Raw genomic sequence first — 21,642 nt, forward strand, 5'->3', positions numbered from 1 at the left:
GTTTTGAACCTGCCTGCCAAAAATATGTATTCTAGTTTCTAGATATTAACCTGTGAGGTTGCATAATAGAAAACACTGTCAAGTGTTTGGATTGTTCAGTTAATTGCCTGAACTCTGGCCTGACTCTAAAATTATATTGAAAATCATGTTAATTTTAAGTTGGGACTTAGACTTTTGAAAAGGCCATTCTTGTTTGTGTGCTTGCTACACATGCTGAGTTCAGTGTTGCTCCACTGAAGTCACTGGGAGTTTTGCCATCGATTTCCTGGGGAGCAGGGTTGCAACTTCTGTATGTGGGTGAGTTGAATTCCATGTTTTATTCTGCTCATTTTCATATGATAAATCTGGATTTGATTTCATGGGCCAAGAGCACTGTGAAAACAGAAGTTTTCGTCCCTGTGGGAGTGTTCCTCTGGGTTGCTTTTTTTTTACTTAATAAAAATTTGGCTCCCTTTTTTTTTTTTTTTAACTTTTCTCTTCCCTAGGACATTTGTATCAGGATTCACTCTGCCTTCCTGGTGGACTTTTCCTTCTCTTGATGCACTGTATGGTTTATGCAAACTGTCACTGCACTTGAGGTATTTTTCAGGTTGTCTTCTCTCAACCTCTCCCTTGTCTTGTGCAAACATTCATTGGCAGTTCCAGTGGTGAATATGATGGCTCTCTCCTTTCTGTATTTATGGTGGGTTGCACCATAAAGAGGTTTTCACCTGAATTCTGGCTTCCCTGAATACTCTGGTTCACATTTATACATATCTATAGTTGTATCTGATTTTTTACATCTTTAAATATAAAACTAGGGAGAGACACCTGGATCCCAGTTATCTCATTCTTTCTCATCCTCATTTTTGGCTTATTCTTAATTTGCTTGTTTTCTCTGGATACTCTTCAAAAATGTTTGTTACAGGGAAACTGTAGCAGCTTTGTCTCCAGAGTAATGAAACAGTACCGTCTGTTACAGAAGTTTTTGGCCCTTCCTCTGAAGCATCTTGCATACCGGAGACAAGCCTAAATTGATTGCTGCTCTGATACAATATGACAATTCCAATAGCTTAAGTGCTACCTCCAAATAGTATTTTAAATAACTTCAAATAATCCATATTGGAGGCCACTGTGCATCCAAATAATATATGAGCTGAGTATATGAAATGCAGTAGAATGAAAATTTGGGGGATGAATATCGCAACTCACTTTTATTGACAAAGTATGTAAGGCAAGAAAACTGTTTTCCAGAATCTTTAGAAAGAAGATTTGCAATAACAATGATTCAGAAAGATCTGTTGTTATTGAACAACAAAGATCATATCTTTTATAAATCCAATATTTATCATATTGCCTTTATACAAAAGCTGAACTTGAAACTGACACAAAACAACATAAAATACTGGTGTTGCCAGTAATGTTTTGTAGATTTTGCAATTGCTGTCATAATCTAGTTAATAAACAATAGAATGCACATATTTTATTACATACATTGTAGAAGTGAAGTAAGTTTTGACTAGCTTTAAAATTAAATGTGCCACAAAATATGAAGAGAACACCAAACACAAATGTGTACATTATGACTCTTTGAGACAATTAGAAAAATATATCCAATAGCACATGGAGAACCAAACATTAGTAGACACCGTGAAAGCTGTATTTTATGGTGAAAATTAATTCTGCATTAGTAGTGAAGGCATCAGTGAAAGCAATACTGTCTCCTGATCATTTAACATTAGTGTTTTAGCCAGAAAACACTGCAAAACATTGGCAATTGTTATTTTTTGAAAGGAAACATACTAAGTGATGACATACATTAGCTGTGAGCCTCCCATAAGATCTCACATCAGGCCATATTAGAGTAACCTATCATTTCCATAGGAAATAAGGGCAGAGGAAAAGGTCCCATTTATATTAAAAAGCAATTGCATTGAGGGCCTAATATAAAACCTACATCTTCTGAGCTTCTCTGAGGGACGGGCAAAAACTTCAGCTCATATATTTAAATAACCATATGCTATGGAACTAAGAAGTCATGGGCTATGCTTCACTGATTATTCATGCTGCTTTTTATCACTTCCTTTCCCCCTCCCTGTATGTGTATATGCCTGAATACTGGTGCATAGTCCACCGCTAGCACTGTTGGCACCATGTGAAAGACAACAAGAACACATATTGACATGCTTTTTTCCCAGAATAAGAGGGACAAAACCATTTTTTTACCCTGTTATAGAATCATGTGACAATCTTGGTTTGGTAGGACTGTAGTGACAGTGACAAAATGGGTGAAAATAAATCCATTCCTATCCTCACAGGCATAAGCGAACTGTATTTTAAAACCACTGAACACTATTTCTGTTATAACGTGGACCCTCAGCATACTAGTTTTTACTCTGCAGACAAGAAATAAATTACCTCATACCTATGCAAGGAGGGTCCAAATTATCAGTTGATACTGTATGTCATCATATGTATGTCATCACCGTGTGAAGAAGACAATCCCAGAATGTAACAAACAATTATGTTCTTCACATGTAGGTCTTTTACCAGATTCTTAATTTTCTTTTTTTTTTGTGCTGATATCTTTATGAAAATCAAGCTCTTTGCATAACTAACCAAAAATAATATATTTACAGTTTAAAAAGCCAATTAATCATTTTCTGATTTTAAAATGATACTGTATGTTGCATATCTAAAAATTACAAGAAAGAGATTAGATTTTAAGTTCACAATCTGTATTTTGTAAAAATACTTTCCTTTAATATGAAGTCAGTGCTGACCTCTTCAGGTCATTTGTGAATAATAAAATCTTTCAAGAGAAATGTTACTCTAGAACTAAACGAAACAGAAAAGAAAAGGTTTTCTTCTGTACTGTAAAGCATTTGGCCGCTTTCAGGTACAGTACAGGATGAAAAAAATGGCAGAAGTCTGTATCTTAAATACACATTTTTGTTATGCAGTTACTGATTGTGTGAAATCTTTCATAGCTCTCTCTGCTAAAGACAAAATATGCTGCCTGGTTTTATCAATACTGCAATATTGTACACAATTTTCTTAACATACAATAATAATCACCACAGAGCTGAAATCCATACATACATGCCTGTGTTTAATTTCATATGGCAGAAAGATAAGCATTTGGAAAAAATCTCATGGCATTCATTTTAAATTAATCGTACATCAATTACATTTTGTTCAATTCCAAACATGGAGAAACAGATTTTATTTGAAGTGAACATTGCTGAAATATGACTTAAACTGTATCTTTACTTAGAGGTCAAGTAGGTCCTCTCCACTTTCATCGCTCTCCACAGTTAGTTGTCTTGTCCACCATTTCTTGACTTCTGATCCACAAGAAGCAGCATCTGACATGGGATTCATTTTGCATACTACAGATTTCATAGTAGAACGGCCACCAAAGCGCAAATTGACTGAAGATACCGAATGGCTTATTGGTTTGGGGGCTAAGAAATTAAATAGAAAATCCCATATTAGAGCAAGCATGTTTCTTGAACACTTTTGCATAGATCTTGGGATAGGGAACTGGCTGAATCAGTTAATACAAAGTTAAATTGGTGCAAACCTCTAATACTGGCACACTAAGGGCAAGGGCACCTCAACAACTCACTGTGCATGTCTACACAAGATGTTTACTATGGAGTAGACTAACTAGTTTTGTAGTAAACACTGTGTGTCTACATGTGTGCCCCTATTAGGCTGGAGTAAATTAATTAACTTTGCAGCAGGAAAATACTTGTCAATACAAGTATTATTCTGTTGTGGAGTTTTTTACTTTGCAGCAATGCACATGTAGATGCTCCCCAGCTGGTTGGGCATATGGGTGCTTTAGTGCGGTGGCTGCCTGCCATCTAGCCCTGCACTGATGCACCTTCATGCTCCAGCCAGCCCCTCCACAGCACATTGAGCTGGGGTGGGGTGTGATGGCCAGAACCAAAAGGGTTAATGAGCAACTTACAGCAAAAATAAATGCTTTTTGAAGATATTTGAAATAGAGCTTATGAAACTGTTTTCTGTCTGGCTGGAGTATAACCTGCAAGAATTATATATACCTTTTTGCACTAATCTTGAAACAACTTGAGTTTTAAAAAGCAGAACTAAAGAATACAACCGCAGACTTAGCTGATTTAATACATTTTTTTTGCTTAGAGTCAGTAAAATAAACTTAAGTGAGAACATGTTAATCTCAGACCCCAAAGTGATGTGGTGTGATTTGCTTATTGGGTAAACCCAAGCTTGGGCAGTAACTTATTGTAATGATTTCTAACACCTTTTAACCCCATAGGATAATAGCTATAGAATAAGATTATGAGTGGCTATATAGCCAACAGATTAGCATAGACAGAATATAAAAGAACACGCACATTAAGTGACCGGCAGGAAGGATGGAACAGAAGAGTCATTGCTCTCCCATTCCCCTGGATCTCTCTTACTCCCTGTGTTCTCCCTCTGACAGCGTGGATCAGGGACGCCTGACTTTGCTGAATCTACTTGATGTGTACCAGACTGAGGGACTATCGATAAATTGCTAACCAAGTGGGAACTCTTGGTCAATTTGTCTGTCTGTTTTTATGATCACTGTCAATTTTAACTTGTATTGTTATGTTGTTTGTTTATTAGCTTAACCTTTTCACTAACTGTCATATGTGCAAACTATATCTTTTGTTGCTATAAGTAAAATTCATTCTTTTTTATAAGTAAAATTTGTCATTGTTTTCCTCCCAACATCACCTCCTTGACCCCGAACCAAAAAGCCCAGTGGCTAATATAAATTGCAGTGCTCAGTCAGTCTGCAACTAAATTGATATACTCACAGTGCCCAGCTGGCCTGTGACAGTGGGGAGAAGACCCAGGCTGGAAGGCTGACCCCCGGGGCTCCCTGCCAGCCAGGGCTGCTCCAACCCAGCTCAATGTATTGTGGTTCCAAGCACACATTCAAATGGTATGCCCAGGAACAATAAACTCCAGAGCAATAACCTCTGGAGTTTTTTGCTTCTCATTAACTGCGCATGTAGACGTGCCCTCCCCCCCCCCGCCCCCCCATGAGGTAAACTAGAGTGAGATTAGAGCGCATCAGGTGCTCTGCAGTAACTGTGCATGCATGTTCTTACCCACAGTAAATGTGAGGTAGCTTTCCCAATTTTCACTGAGGATAAGTTACTTTGTACACTTCCAGTACGGTAAACATATGCATATTAGCAGCTACTGTGGATTAGCTGACACAGTCTAATTCACTCCCTAGTTCATCTCAAGGTACCTTGTTAATAAGGCCATACCCTAAGATATGCAAGTTACTGATCATTCTGGTCCTGTTTTCGTAAAACACCAATGCATATGCTTTAATTATATGACCAATCTAATGGTTGCTCATAAAGAATTTTTATACATCCATCAGCTTTTTGTTGGTCTGGGACTAGCCTTTGGAGGATTGAGTCCTTAAAGCACTTCCTTAACGTGATGTACTTTGTGTTAACAGATTACTGAAGAATGCCAAAATAATATACGTGGTAGGGCTGAACTAGCTTCATTGCATCTACATTAAGATTTTGGACCAACTTAACTAGACTTATTTTAAATTAATGTAGTTAATTCAGTGTCACTTTTTAAAAGTATGCTAGACCTTGCTCTTTGACAACATAAATAACCAGAGAAACTGTAAATTCTGTGTATGTGCACATGAACATATACGCCCCCGTGTGCAGCATTATGCAGCAGATAGTTTTATTCAAACCATGGCTCGTGAGCTCTTTAGTCCAAAAAAGCTCTGCACCATAATGTGAATGGATTTGTGAAATTTCTAAGTATTTATGCAGACAAATTCTCATAAAATCTACATTTATTGGGATAGATCTGAAAAAAGAACTAGGCACCAAAAACTAATCCATAGCCAGAGGAAGAGGGATTGCTAACACTACTTAAAATTTTTATATAATGGCAAAGTGGCTATAACTTGGAAGACCCAGGTTAATGTCCTTCTCAACCTAAGAGTTTTAAACCTTCTTCTCGTATTTTCTAGGAGAGTACCATGCTGACTAGACTATAAGCTAAAATAGGTAGAGTGCACTCTCCACCTTTTCTATTGGAAACTGCCATTATGCTGCAAAAAACCCTGAAGAATCATGAGGCAAGAAACAGCTCAATTCTGCTGTTTTTTCATTAGGCATGCTCTAAGAAAATGCCTGTTTAATAGAGTATTAAACATGCCTGTTTAATAGAGTAGGAGATGTTGGTATTGCTTTGTTTTGTTTTTTGATTGAGCTCAGATGGGAGATTTTGCCAAGTTGTTCAGGCTGTGGCCTCTGGATACATATGCAGAACTAAAATGCTGGATGGTGACATAACTTTAATGTCAAACAAGGCAATATTCAGTTAATTTAGGTACCTTCAGGGTTAGACAGCCACTCAGCAGGTGCTATTTTGGATCATAATTTTGGACACTGGCAAAATTAAAGCACCTTATTTCATTATTGGATCTAGCCTTTAGTGAAATTCTGTTTATATTCTATTAAAGAGCTATTCTGCATGACAGCAGTACTACAACCAGTGCCTTTCTACTCAGAAGCCTGTCTCTGTATTAGTAACTATCAACAGAAACTACAGGACTTCTGTCATCAGTGATGACAGAAAGAAAAAGTGTGAGGGAAGGAAAAAGTGATGAGGTGGCTCTTTTACACATACAGACATGGGTCCTGTCCTCTTGCACAGCTCTGGGAAATGGACCTGTAGGTTGAGGGCTGCATGCACTTGTAAAGTAAGAAGAACTGAGGTAGCAGCATATGCTCCTGAAGTTGATTCTAGTGGAGTAACTCAGAATTCTCTCTGTAGTTCCTACTCATTTCCCTGTCCAGCATTACATCTGGTATAAAAGACACAGCTTGACCATTATTTCTCTAGTTATATTGTTATCATGGTAATAATTTGAGCATGCTTCCTTTTCGTAAGGAAATAAACTGGAGCTTGATTATACACCTGACCTGTTTACACTTCTGGACTGAAGGCCTAAGAGTTTATTTCAGAATTTGGTTATTATGTCAGTAAAAGAGGGAACCCACAAGTCATTACTGCTCTAGTGAGATGCTTAATTAAACCACTATCAAATTTTATTAATTAAAATAGCACATAAGATGTGCTGGATTCTTTAATGACATACAGGAAAGCATAAGCCCCATCACAGAGAGTCCCTAATCTACACCAACAGAGAAAGAATGAGGAAAAGAGGTCCAGCATATCAATTCAGAGTTCAAGGGGATGGGTGGGCATAGCTTTACACTTCCTGTCAAAAACAGTGTGGGCCTAGAGGGACAGTTTTCCTCTAGCACCTTATGATTGGCGGGGCAGGGAAAAGGGGCTGGATCCTTTGGGCATTTTCTCCATCAAAGGGTGCATCCTCTGCAAACATCCTCTTATCAATACTCATTTAAAGAGGTGGTTTGGTATCTGCATACTTTGTATTACATAGTCTTCACTTACCTGACGGTAAACGCCATTGTCCAAATTTCCGTTGAGGTTTCCCAGCATCTGCAGAGTCCTGCCGATACCCACCTCTATCAGAAAGTGTCGGACTAAGGAGCTGCTGTTGGCTACTTGTCTGAATGAAGCAAAAAGAACCATAATTAGTGACGATAATTATGGCTCCCTGTGACATGGCTATTTACTTCTTTCCAATGCTTTCAAACATCATTATTATCCAGTCGCCTACATTTTGATTTGTCCAAGCAGCCTGGCTCTATTCTTGACTGATAAAAAAAGTCTACAAATTGCTAGAAAAACATAACTGATCCCACAATGAAGTCCCTTTATGGGGTTCAGCAGAAAGAAACATTTCCCAGAATTCCCTAGTGGTATCCTACCATCATGCTTTATACTACCCTCAGGTCTTCAAACACAATTCATCAGTCTTCTTACTAGACCATGTTGCCTTTATAACTGAAGGTAAACTCTTAAAAAATATATTGTTTCAAACTTATTTTAATGGAAAAAAAAGATAAGGATAAAAATAATATTTCTATCTAAAAGTTTGTCTTCATTCAAGTACAATACTTTTATTAGCATTACCAGTACATTTAAGAGGACCATACCTCTGGCTGTGTGTTGTTATCCTGATTGTTTGCATTCATGTCTTCACTTGGCTGTGTGGTCTCAATGCTTGGAGGATTCAGAAATCGGCTCAACTCCTGCTGTTGACTCTCTCGAAGACTGTGGATAATGCTGCATGACTGCTGTTGTTTCTACCAAAGTATTAAAATATTATTGTGATAAGAAAATAAAAGCAATAAATGTTCCCTCATAGATTTGCCTCATTCCTTGATTTTTTTAGAAACACTCTGAATATGTAAAATAGTTCTGAATGGTTGATGTGAATGCCAAATTGTTCAGTCATTTCCAGAAAGCTACAGAGATCCTATGACCATCATTTACATAGACTGAAATCTGCTTCTATGAAATCTTGGGGATTTTATATAAGAATTACAAGATGAAATTTAAAGTCCTTTGTTATTCTGCCAGTCAGACTGGGTAATCTTAATGTTTTTTCCTCATCTTAAAACATATCAGTCTCTGAACTTGCACCTCAAAAGACAATCCAAAGAGAGAGAGAGAGAAAAAAGAAAACAGTAGCTTAGAACAGATAGTTTCCCTGGGACGGGTCAAAACCTGGTGAAGGTGATAGAAATATTTTGTTTGATTTGATTTCAATGAGCTCTGGATCAGGTGCCAAAAAAGTTGAATAAAATGGAAGCAATAGGATTTTTTAAAGCATGGATTTCCTGTTGGAAATTAATATTTCTGCAGTGCCAAAAATATGCTGGGTTCCTTACAGTACAAATAGAAAAACACAGTCTCAAACACTAGAATTTTACAATCTAATTTCATTTTTAAATTAAAGTAAATACTTCTTTGACAAAGTTTAATTGCACAACATAGATTTCACATGTCACCTGCTTAGTAAATAACCAGGGCATATAAGAACAAATTTATAGTAATATAATTTTTCTAATTCTACTCAGTTATCCATTATATGAACCTTTTATAATGAACTAACTCACATTATTAGAGATGAAAGCTATATTTTCTTTCTTATATTTTAATGCACTATCAAAATGGTTTGACTTAATTGGCAATTGGCTTGATGACCATGAAAACTCAGATTAAATTAACAGCAGCTGTAATTAGAGATGGGACAAAAATGGAACTGTTTATCTGAATTTCCCTTGAATATTGTTATTCAGAGAAAATGAGAGTTACCTTCAAGCTGTCTGGTTTTTATTTATGCAAATATAAAAAATAAAGTCTGGATCCTGCAGCCATTTATTTCAATGGCAAAACTTCCATTAACTTCAATACATTTTTAAAATTAAAATTACTCCTAGGAATATCCAACTCTAGCTATGAAGCAACTGATTCATGCACCAAATCAGATTGTGAGCACATCCACAGGATCAAAGAATTACTAAGGGGAAAAAAGGAGAATAAGAATAAACACCCTTCTAGATTCCCCTACTCTGGAGATTTTCAAAGGATGACTGGACACACACCTTGCTGGGGTCATCTGACCTCAGCAGGCTTTTCTTTCCTGCCTAAGAGGAGGGGGGGTGGACCTGATGATCTTGTGAGGTCCTTTCCAGCACCTAACTTCTATGAATCTATGAATTCACTGCTGTCTTCTGTCGCAGACTTTTTATGGAAAAAATATAGATTATAACACTCCCGAAAGTTCTTACTTCCTTTAATTTGGCTCAGGATAGATACATTTTAGCCGATCAAAATACTGTCCATTTAGTGGAAAGGTTACAAGGGTCCACACACAGCAGGCATTGTGGGTTTAGTTTCATAATTACATAAATCTAAAGCTTTGTGTATCTGATTTGCATATGGATATGCTGTGTTTCTATATACAAATTGATGTCTAATTTACCATTTTTGCCTGTAATGGTACATGCAAATTAGATGTTATAATATGTTTCCCTTTTGAGAAAGCATCTTTCAGACTGATAGCACAACCTCATGGGATTTCTTTGAAGAGCTTAATCTGCTGGTGGCTCATAGGAACATTATGTCCCAGTGAAGTTTGCTGACAATTTCAAGGACAGCAAGATTAGATTCAGCTAGAGGTTTCCCCAAATAGTACATTTCTTGGTTTATTTACTAGTCCCTCACAGGGAAGTTCATATAATTTTCCTACTGAGTTGGATGGAGTGATTGTTGGCAGAAAGATTTTTTTTGCCAGAAAAACAGTAAATTGTTTAACTTTTGTGAATCGAGTTTTAAATTCAGATTTTGCCACTGTGCATGTGTTTCTTGAAATAGTCATATGGGTAGCTCCACAGTGACAACAAGAAGTTTAGCTTTGCTGACCTCTGGCAGTTGACAGCAAGCACTTCACAGCCACTCTTTTTTTTTTGGTTGACTTACCGCCCTTATACGCTTCAAGCACTTCTTCAGCCACATGCGTATAGTCTGCTTGGCCACTTCCTCCTCTATTGTGTACTCTAGTTGTTCCCTAGCAAGCAGCTCTTCTAGCTGAAGACTTTTTCTGATGTCAACAGATCTATATGAGAGCATACTGGAACAGAAAGATAGATGGTGTTTTTAAAAAGCCAATACCTTTTTCTATGAAGACTTAGATTGTTAAAATAGATACATTTTTAAAACTCTCACTGTAAAGAAGTAAAACTTTGGCACTTACTGGAAATTCATGTAGGCAATAAAATTAAAAGTGAACTGATTGCAGAAAAAGCTCTTAGGCTAAGTACAGACAGTCAAAACTCCTAAGGCTGAATCAATTGAATCTTTGCAGGTCTAAGCTGTGCAGACTGAACCAATAAGCAAGTGAACAGACTTCAGATTCTGGAAATGCAGCCACCTGACTTCAGTGGCCCAAGCCAGAAGCCGGAGGGTGCTACAGCATACCTCCCTGTTTGGCTGGAGCAGACAGCTTAAGCCAAGGCTAGCCCACCTACCCTGCAAGGGGGAAGTTTGCGGGGGGCAGGCGCAAAGCATCCTGGGATGCTGGGGGACGGTGAGTTAACGTGAATCTGGAGGGGATCCGGGAAAAAGTTAAATAAACTGATTTAAGTTAAATCAGTTAAGTTGGATACTATATCCATCCAGGTTTACCTTAAACCAGTTCTGGCCATTTTGAAAGTGGCTTATGTACACTGAACTTCTGTTGTTACAGATTTGAACCAGCTTTTGATCACTTATACTGGTTTATATGTAATTTCTGTTACTAGCCTTAGTGTTGAACCCAAATTAAAAGCAGGACATTTAGATCACAAGTAAGGAGTCAGCTAAGGTCAAAATGTTTACTCCCCTATCCCCACTTACCCAGTGCACTCAATTGTTGCATTTTTCTCTTTTTCATTTTGTTTGGTATGTATAGTAAAAATTCTGTTTCATTTTTGTTTACAGTTAAATTTCTTGTCAGGTTTTCCCTTGGTTACAAACATAGTAAAGGGATGTTAGCATAAAACAAGTGGGAATTTAAAAACCTTCTGGGGACACTCCTCTGGGACTTAGAGTCTCTAGTGTAAAAATAGTTCTTTTGAAAAATTTGATTTTGGGGTTAGAGTCAAGAGGAGGTTATGCCTATAGGCACAAGCGTGTCCCCCAGACCATTTTAAAGGATGATGTACAATATTTAGTCTGCAAAGAAACATAGGTTATTTCAGCTGTTACAAAACTTGAAGTAAAAATCCCACCCTACCTTAGTACATCATGGAAAGTGACATCTCCACCATTATGCAGTCTTTCCATCTCATAGCACATGTGCTTGAACAAAAGTTTGTCTTTGTCAAGATCAACCTCCAACCTCCCACGCAACAACCTCAGTAGAAACTTCACACGGAATGTAGGGATTACACCCTGAGCAAGATTGAATAAGAGTTGTCAAGTTACTACTAAACTGTAAGAAATATTTCAGCCATTCTATTTGATCAGTGATAGGAAGTCCATTACACTTAATATATTTTGTAAAATGTTGGCCTATTTAACTCAGTGGGAATATGCAACTGCAAAAAGCATGCATACAAGACCAGATCCTCAGCTGATATATATTGGCAACAACTCCACTAAGGTCTGTATCACTATGCTAATTTATATGTGAGGGTCTGGCCCATTTATTTTTCAAAGTTGTTTTGCCAGTTTCTGTTTGTTTGTAATAAAAATGTTATGTCTGCATAGGTGGCTTTGAAAATATGTCTTTATTGTTGACAGTTGAAGAGTGGTAGCTTCAGTGTTGAGTGAAAATAACCAGGTTCTGTGCGCTTGTGCTTATACTTTTCATCCATTAGATAAAGTTGCCTAGACTTGTAACCATTTACAGGTGTGTGCTGCTTGGCATATTGTGAAACTGCCCCACTGTATGTGTATGCTGTGTTGTAGAATACTGATGTTTCACTTTGCTTTTCAAAGGACTTTTGCTCTAATATATAAGCGGCATACAAATTTGCTGCAGTTTTTATGACAACAGCAATTATGAATGAGGCTGCTGGTGCTAAAGAATTAGGAGTGAAAACAGTTTCCCTAAAGTGTGTGGAATCAAATAGTTCTTTTTAAACATAATTCTCTGTAATATGTTATATCACTGGAAAGGATGAAAGTCTTTTCTTCTAAAAGGACTCAAGGCTAGGAGGCTGGATATAGCTTTGCAGTCCTCAGAATGCAGGACATAGGGTCTGTCTATACGAGACACTTTACTGCACATTAGACTAATCTAGTGAGCAGTAAAGTGTCATCGTCTACATTTACACAGCAATTACTGAGGAGTAGATTAGTTTACATACAGGTACTAGAAATCGGTGCATTAAACTAATGTGCCAAAAAGCATGTGTAGACACTAACAGGAAGCAAATTGCTCTCAGTCAGCCTAGGCAGCAGGGGTTGGGGAGAGCTAGCCCAGCTTGGTAGGATGCTGCCTGGTAGCCACATAAAGATCAGGACCTTTCCCAAAATCCGCAGTTGGGGAAGAGCTGTCCTGGCTGCCAAGCAGCTGCTTCACATCCACGTGGACCTGTCCTGATCTCCATAGGGTAGGGAGAGCTGTCTTGGTTGCTGGGCAGCTCCCTCCCAGCCACATGGAGACTGGAACCCAACCCAATCTCCATGTGGCTGGGAGGCAGTTGCTGAGCAGCCAGGACAGCTGTCCCTTGGCCCGTGGAGATCAGGACCAGCCCCTGTGCCCCCTGACTGCCTGGAGCTGGCACCTAAGGGAGCCTGGAGCTTCCCTTGGCTGCTGCAGTGGGGCAGAGCAGGGTAGGAGCAGTCCTAGACTGAACTGCTCCTATTGGGAGCAAATTTGGTCCCTACAGGCGTGTTCAGATGTGTGTGGATATTTGGTTCCTTTCACTGGGGACAAGTAGCAGTGACGCACCTTGAGCTGCTGCTACTTGTTCCCAGGGAACACCCGTGCCATGTTCACTTTGGCACGTGTCAAGTCGTCCTGGGTTGGGTAGGGGAGGCTGAGGCCAGCACTGGGCTGGCCCCATCACCATTACTTGAGGTCCTGGGGGGCTCCTGGGGCTGCAGCTGTGGTGATTCTGCTGCGCAGAACCTGGCCAGTTGCCACAGTGCAGCTCTGTGCAGTCCAGCTCCTCTTTTCAGCAGTGCATGCTGGCCAAGCGTGTGTTGCACCAGGTTTTTTTTTCTGAGTTTTTTTTTTTGACCCCTGGATACCCAGGGGTCAAAAACAAACCCATAGGGGAAAAAAAAAAACAGTGCAGTGCGTGCTTGGGCAGTGTGCCCTGCAGCATGGAGAACACTGGACTGTGCGGCACATACCATGTTTGCCGTGCCACATACTGCATGACTGTGCTTGTCTGGATGTGCTCTATAGGTACATGTTCAGATGTGTGTAGGGATGCAATTTAATGTTCCTGAATTTTCTGCACAGAAAATTCAGGCACATTAATTACACATGTAGACATGTTCATAAACTCTGATCTCCACATAGCAATCATCTAGATTATCAGATAATCTCAACACCCACTGATTTGTATTTAAAACTTTTAAAGTCACTTAGCAATGGGATGACTGAACCATCCCGTCTAAATCTCTGTGTTGGTCCCCTTCCCAAGCACTCTCCTTTTCAAATAAGCCATTCTAAAAACAAGCTATGTAAGTGTATGTGAGGACAAGGGAGGGAGGACTGGGGATATGGCTCCAATCCTACATACATTTATATGCACTTATATTTAACTTTACTGCTATGGGAATTAAGTTTAAACATCCACCTAAGTGGCTGCAGGGTCAGGGACTAGGCGAATTGCATTATTTCATGCTCACTGAACTTTTGTGAATCTAGCCAGTGTTCATAATCACAAAAAATCCCATCCCAAATGCACCCTTTGGTGGGTTCAGGGTTCAGTGAGTTTTTACAGCCCTCTTTGTGTTTTCCTAGTTATATATTCTTTGAGGAAACAATGCAGATCTACTGAGTCCTGTATTCATTATCAAATGTCTTACCTCTCTTTTGTCATCAACCATGTTCCATATAATTTGAAAATGTCTAAGATCATTATAACTTAAAAGTTGATCTTCTTCAGTGGAGTAAAACAATGAGAAATTCTCCACAATGATAGCTAAAAAACACAAAAGTTAAACATAGTGTAACTCTAAGCTGCTGGTGAATTTTTACATGTGCTTGCAATGGAGAAAACCTGAAGACCTTATGTTGATACAGCCCCCATATTTGAATGTGCAAATGCCCATTTTTCATGTGCAATGCTATAGTGTTGCGTGTTTGATGTGTTCATATTTTTAAATTTGGACCTTAACAGTTGATCAATTTAACTGCCAATAAAATCAACTGAAATCCCATTGAGACTGGGATTTGTATGAGGCCCCAGAATGCCAATTGGAGAGAATATTCTACAAAAATTAGTACTGCTGGTAGCTATAATACTACACAACTCTTTACCTTCACAAAGCATTCATTTGAAGACCTCTTTATCTCCCCATAAACTGCAGGGTTAGCATATATCAATTTTAAATGTATAGAAACCTATATCATAGCAGTGAAGTATCTAAAATGATATATGATTGTACATTATGGTTACAATTTTAAATTTAGTTGCAATTAGAAAGTTTTAAAATGTTAGTTGATGTAGCCCCCTCAGGTATAAAATGGACTGTGAAATACAGATAGAGTAGCACTACTTCTGTAATCTAAGAAAACATTCTAATTTCCATAGTCAACCATTGTCACTTACCAACAAGCAAATTTAACATTATGTATGCAATGATGACATAAAATGAACAGAAATACATTAGAGCACCAGCATAATTTCCGCAATCTGTTTTCCAGTATGTGCTGTTATCTGGTGTACAAAAAGGAGGCTGAACCTTCAAAACAAAACAGTAAATAATGAAATCAATAGCACAGACACAGGGTTATATGTTTATCTGTAATTAATACAACATATACAGCTATATTTTAAAAACTTTGTTATTAAATAATACTACTGCATTTCAAATGACTCTAAGTTTTAGGGAGACAAGAGAAAATCTTGGAATTTTTAAAAAACTCTTAGGAGTGTTTCAGAGCTGGCTTTGAAGATGATGGATTAGTGACCACTATCAGGATGAGGCAGATCAATGAATTATCACCTATATATCATCACTCCCACAACGCGAGGCATGTGTGTGTATATATAACATAGCATAATAGCAAATAGTGGAGACAAAATATAACAGTTTTTAGACAACATTTTTGTTCATGTATTTAAGCCAGGGAGTGAAAAGCACCTTATCTGATGTATCTGAACCCTTGGGGAGAAATGTACCTGTGCAAAATAAAATTATTTTAATTAAAAGTCTGGCTGAACATCAAGGCTAATTCATTATGAAAAGTGCCACTTGGATATATGCCTTATACAAAAGATGACACTATCAGAAAGATCATAGAATCACAGGGTTAGAAGAGACCTCAGGTGTCATCTAGTTTAACCTTTTTCACAGATGCAGGATTTGCTATTCCTAACCATTGCAAATGGTTCTTCAGCCTCCTCCTGAAAACCTCCAAAGGAGGAGATTCCACAGCTTCCCTAGAGAACTTGTTTCACTATTGTACTGTTCTTATGGGCAAGGAAAGTTTTCCTGAGATCTGATCTAAATCCATTTTGCTGTACTGGTGTCACTGGCCCTACCATCTATGTACTGTCCTTTGTATCAAACCAGAGCACTGGAGACTGATTCAAAGGGAAAAGTGCCACCCATTTCTTGTCTATCCTATTTCTGATTATGTTGTACTTACCATACAGTCATGCATAATCTTGTTCCAGTCTTCTCCAGTGACTATTCTGAACAGTACAGTAATGGCTTTGCCAGCTGATGAAAAGTTTGCATGCCTAATTTTTTTTAAGCAAAAAGAGAAGGAGAACATTTAATTTATCTTATGCAAAATCTTGACAATATAAAATACATTCAACATTAGGGATAATACTTTAGCTATGTATTCATCAAATAAAAACAATCATTTCTATGTTCTGGTATTTTAACAGGACTTCAGTTTTACGGCTACTACTATTGAGATCTTAATATTCATGCATAAAACTAATATAAATTATTCTGTAAAATGAATGGGTATTTAGTAGCTGAAATTTAGCCACTCAGGTGTGAACATGTTGGCTAATATCTTATCAGACAGGAAAAGCTCATTCAGGCGAGATCCTGACTGCTGCTTCTATCTTATTTAGGCTTCTTCTGTAATTTTAGGGTAATACAGGAAATGATGAAGGGGAATCCCAAGAGAACATGGAGCTAGCACTGTTAGTTTGTTTCAAACCAAGTCTTGGTATAGAGACCATTCCTGGATGAGCCAGGTAACACAGTGCAGCTGCAACACATTGGGTAGGAACAGATATTGCACTTGTTTCTGGAAAAGTTGTACCTGAAGAACAGATACATCCCAGTATTGCCCTTCTAATCAGGATGTAGTGAATGGCTAAACACACTGCTGCTTATCTGACATTGATGATGCAATCCCAGATGAATTCTGCTATGTTCTGGTATAAAATATTATAACTTCTTATCCTGTGAACATTTTTTTAGGATTTATCACAGGACAATGGACATGGATGTCTAAGCAGTTGCATTCTTGCCCAGGATAAAATGGTTTATCCCAGGAGAAATGAAACATCTGTTTATAGTCATTATGTTACAGTAAGTCTCTAGCTGTAACATTCAGTGGAGGACTTTTCCAGCTGCCATAATGAAGAGCATCCTTCTCAGACTATGTAAGTAGAAAAGTGACTCAGACTCCTACCAGACATTTTCAGTTGGTGAACTGAAAATTGAACTGGACCTGGGGAATCTGGCTCTTAATTTTCTGACAGATAACCAAATGAAAACTTCTGGCCCAAAGAATAGGAATATTTTTCTCTGATTGTTAAAAAACATCCATAGGTAATAAGAAATATTGTACCTATTAATGTTCTCTCCATATTTCACTGTGCCAAATAAGACTACTCCAGCAAAGGCATAGCAAAGCAACAGCAAGAACATTCCCACTATGATGAAGAAACTCTTGTACATGCTGACAACCACAGTCAGCAGCAGCATTTTCAGTGTCACCTGGAAAGACAGAGAAGAAAGCAATTCATGTTATTGTTCTGTAACAGAGTTAAAAAAGAATTACTGCATTTGTAATTTTGAAAATAGTATTTTTTGTCTTAATTGGGGAAAACATGGGTTGATAGACATTGGCTGCATCCAGATGAGCGTGGCTATATGGTATGTGGCACTGCAAACTTGCCTGCAGTGCCACATACCACACATTTAGATGATCTCCATGCTGCAAGGGGGCACTGCCCATCCGTGTGGTGCTCCACTGTTTTTTTCCGTGGGCTTTTTTGACCCTTATCCAGTTGTTAAAAAAACCCGTGGGAAAAAAAAGCAGAGCAGTGCATGCACAGCCAATATGTGCAGCTCAGAAGTGGAACCGGGCTGCCTGGAGCCATGCTCTGGCTGCCGGCCAAGCTCCATGCGGCAGAATCACCACTGCTGCATCACTGAGAGGCCCCCAGAACTCTAGGAAAGTGCTGACCCCAGCACCCCCCCCACCCCACCAGGGTAACTTGCTGGACGCCAAAGTGCATGTGGCACAGACGTTCCCCAGGGACAAATAGCTGAGGTGCGAGGTATGCCACCATTACTTGTCCCTGGGGAACCTAATTTCTATGCTCGGCTGGATGTAGCCATTATAGCCAGGTACAGACATTACACATAAACTGGTATAAGTGACCAAAAACTGGTCTACACCTGTAACAGAACAGAAGTTTGGTGCACATAAAGGATTTAAAAATGGCAGAACCTGGTCTAAGATAGACCTGGATAGATGTACACTCAAACGTAATCGATTTAGGTTAGACCAGTGCATCGAACTTCTACCAGATCCTTTATAGATTCATGTTAGGCCACTGTCCATTGGCACCCCAGGTGCCTTTGCAGCCCCCCACTAGTCCCTCTCATAGGAAGATGTACTAGCACTTACCTGGTTCTTGGCTGCTCTGTCTGAGTAGCCTGTGGGCTGTAACAGAGCCAAACCAGCACAGACTCTCACCCCAGCCCCATCTTCTGCCTCTTGCCAGCTGACAGCTGCAGGCAGGTGGGAGGAGAGAGAAGGGAGGCTTCTGTGTTCCTGCATGAGCCCTGGCACCAGCAGCAGCCAGTAGCAGGACATGCCCAGCAGCTCAGGAGGCTTGCACCAGGCAGTAGGGAGAGAAAGGCTCCCATGAAGGAAGGACGGGGACCCTCAGAGCTTGGCACCTCTGGGGCTCTGCTGGAAGCTTAGGACTGGATGTGGGGAAGGGTCCATGGCGAAGCGACAGGGAGTTGGGGTTGTGCTTGTCTGTGCCTGGCACCCAATCGGGGTGGCCCAGGTGCTCAGCATTCTCTGGCAGCCTAGGGAGCCTGCGGGGCATGCTGGGAAGCATGTGGGAGCGCCCCCAACCTGCTGGCCTCGGCCCATGCAGGCAGCCGGCACGCCCGCCCACTTAAGAGCGAACATGTGTTCTATTCACTCCCGATCTAACCTACGCTGCTGAGAGAAACCTGCGTAGGTTTGACTGATTCCTCCTCAGGCTTCTTGAATGTCTGTACCTAGCCAAAGAGTCTGAGACTAGCAAAATTTGTGCTAGAAGAATGGTGCGGATGGTGCAGTAAAATGCTTTGGCTGATCTAGGACTGATGTTAATGAGTAAACAAGCCTAAAAAAATAGGTCAGGATGACACAAAATGAGGAAGAGAAAATTAAAGAGAGGGACTCCACTCGATTTCAAAATCAGCACAGATAGATTCAACTTTTAAAATTTCTGACACATTTTTGCCCTATAATGTCTAAGCAGTCAGAGAGATACAATTCAGTAAAATACTTAGGAAATGGATTCTGATGACGGATATTGCCTCTCTCATAAAGGCAGAGTAGGTATTTTAGTGTCATGACAGAGTTACTGTCTTAGGTTTATAACTAAAAATGTTTGGATGCCACAGAAAATTCTGTTTAGTGGAGGTAGCAATTTTCTTCAGAATTATGACAAATCTGACAACTCACGTTGACTCTTATCCATCACCTTGCAATACGGCACACAAAAATGAGTAGGACTGAAACAGCTCTTAACATGAAAGTACAAATGACTAGGTTAAGGGTTTGGAAAAAATCCTCTATAATCAATCAAAAAGCTTTGAAGGTGATCTCTGGATCTGGCTTCATAGAAGAAGCAAAGATTTTTTCTTTGACTTCCAAGGCTTTCTAGGCTCTCTGTACTTTTCTTTTGGATCTAGGATAAGCAGACTGAGCCTTACTTATGCTTTACCCTTGCACCCCAATGCAGTAGTCCTTTTCTCTACTACTGCATTTAGTCTAATAGGTCAGTCTTCAGAGGAAATGTTTGGATCATCTTCTACGGGGAGACAAGGATATTGCAGCTTACTAAACAGATATATTATTCTCAGGCATATAATGGCAAATTCTACTCGCAGTAACACTAGTGTAAATTTAGTGTAAATTTGCTTCTGTAAATTTGCCTAGGGTAAATTTAGCTCAGAGTAAAATCAAATTAATGCTAGTCACTAAAAGGAATATCTCTAAATTCATATCAGAGTTTATAAGAGTATATTTTGGCTCCACACCTTAATTCACTGAGCATTAGTCTTTTAGGCTAGGGACATACATTACACATAAATCGGTTTAAGTGATCAGAAACTGGTTTAAACCTGTGACAGAACAGACATGCAGTGCACATAAACCAGCTAGAAAATGGCTGAAACTGGTTTGAGATAAACCTGGTTGAATGTAGTATCAGACTTAACTGATTTGGGTCAAACCGGTTTATGCAATGTTTGTCCCAGATCTCTTAAAAAGAAATATTTATAATATAGGTGCACTGTATTACAGGTACATTAAAAGGCTGAAAGTGCTGTAAATGGTACAGCACGTTCAGAATTTTAGGTTGCAATCATTTTAACTGGTGTTATCTCCTAATTTTATTTTTTGTAGGGAAAAAATATAGCATTTCTAGTAAGTGTAATTTATTATTGATATACACTTTACTGAAAAACTTGTCATTTTAAACACATCAAATAAAATGGAGAGCATAATAAAACAGAGAAGCAATGTATAAAATGGATATCTACAGAAACTTGTAGAAAAATTAATTGGCTAATTTTTCAATCTATATATAAGCACTGTACTGAAAGTTATTCTTAATTTGTACTTACATGCTTCCCACAAATTGAGAAAAATCTGAAGACAATTACACAGGCCCCCATCATGTACGTGTATGCATTCTAGAATATAAACACAAGTCACTTTATATTTCTATACAGTGTCCCTTAATGATTTCTCAAAAGCTTTTCATTTGGGATCAATCTTTGAATTATACAAAGCAATCAATATATTAAAAATAAAGAATGGGAACTAGTAGCACCAATATTTCAATAACATAAGCTGAACAATAAAAAAGCAACAAAAGAGGCTAGACCACTTCAGCAACACTAACCCAACCTCTCAACACCAGAAAAACCTCAGTGATCTATTAACTAGGCTGTAATTATGTCCAACAGCCCAGTTCTATTTGTCTAGGCAGCTGTGGGTTTACAGAAACTCCACAGGCCTTTCAAGCTATTCAGCAGCAGGGGGCAAATTGAGGATGCTGGGGACAAAGAGACAACACACAAGGCAGAGTTTCCTCTACAGCAGTGCTTGAGGCAGACAGCAGGTGAGCCCCCCAACAATGACTGGGTGGTGACTGCCATCACTGGGGATTGCTGATAAGAGTCAATCTGACCTTCCCTCTCTAGTGAAAGGGACTGCTCACACCCTTTAAAATGAGGGTGTGCAGCAACCTTTTCTTTTAAATTTGTGAAAAGGGCTTGGGGGCAGTGCTGGTCTTTTCTCTGGACAGGCTAATCCTTAAATTTCCTGGATTAAATATAGTTTTGTAACCAAAAAAACCAATGAGCCAGATTCATTCCTGCACGTTTGCTGCTCTGTGCTGTTCAACAATGTAGAACCTCTGTCTTGCTCACTCTCTCTCTGTCTCACCTGAATTCCCTCCAAGTGTCTCCTGTTCCCTCACTCCCCATAAACCTGCTCCTGGTAATGTCTCCAAATCCCAGTGAGTCGGTTTCCTTTCCTCTCCTCAGTCA

At 39.1% G+C, this 21,642-nt stretch overlaps 1 protein-coding gene across 1 annotated transcript in view; it reads right to left on the minus strand.

Annotated features, from left to right (window-relative positions):
- Positions 1–452: 452 nt before the first annotated feature.
- Positions 453–21,642, minus strand: part of LOC102379804 (sodium leak channel non-selective protein-like) — a 74,714-nt gene continuing 53,524 nt past the window's right edge. Inside the window, 10 exon segments of the mRNA XM_025193201.1 lie at positions 453–3,446; positions 7,471–7,588; positions 8,079–8,228; positions 10,411–10,561; positions 11,705–11,862; positions 14,461–14,576; positions 15,207–15,339; positions 16,250–16,343; positions 17,420–17,568; positions 20,713–20,781. Of these exon segments, the coding sequence (XP_025048986.1) occupies positions 3,253–3,446; positions 7,471–7,588; positions 8,079–8,228; positions 10,411–10,561; positions 11,705–11,862; positions 14,461–14,576; positions 15,207–15,339; positions 16,250–16,343; positions 17,420–17,568; positions 20,713–20,781 (1,332 nt within the window). The 3' untranslated portion in view covers positions 453–3,252.

The sequence above is a fragment of the Alligator sinensis genome, unplaced genomic scaffold (assembly GCF_000455745.1).
Source record: "Alligator sinensis unplaced genomic scaffold, ASM45574v1 scaffold473_1, whole genome shotgun sequence".
NCBI classification, from domain to species: domain Eukaryota; kingdom Metazoa; phylum Chordata; order Crocodylia; family Alligatoridae; genus Alligator; species Alligator sinensis.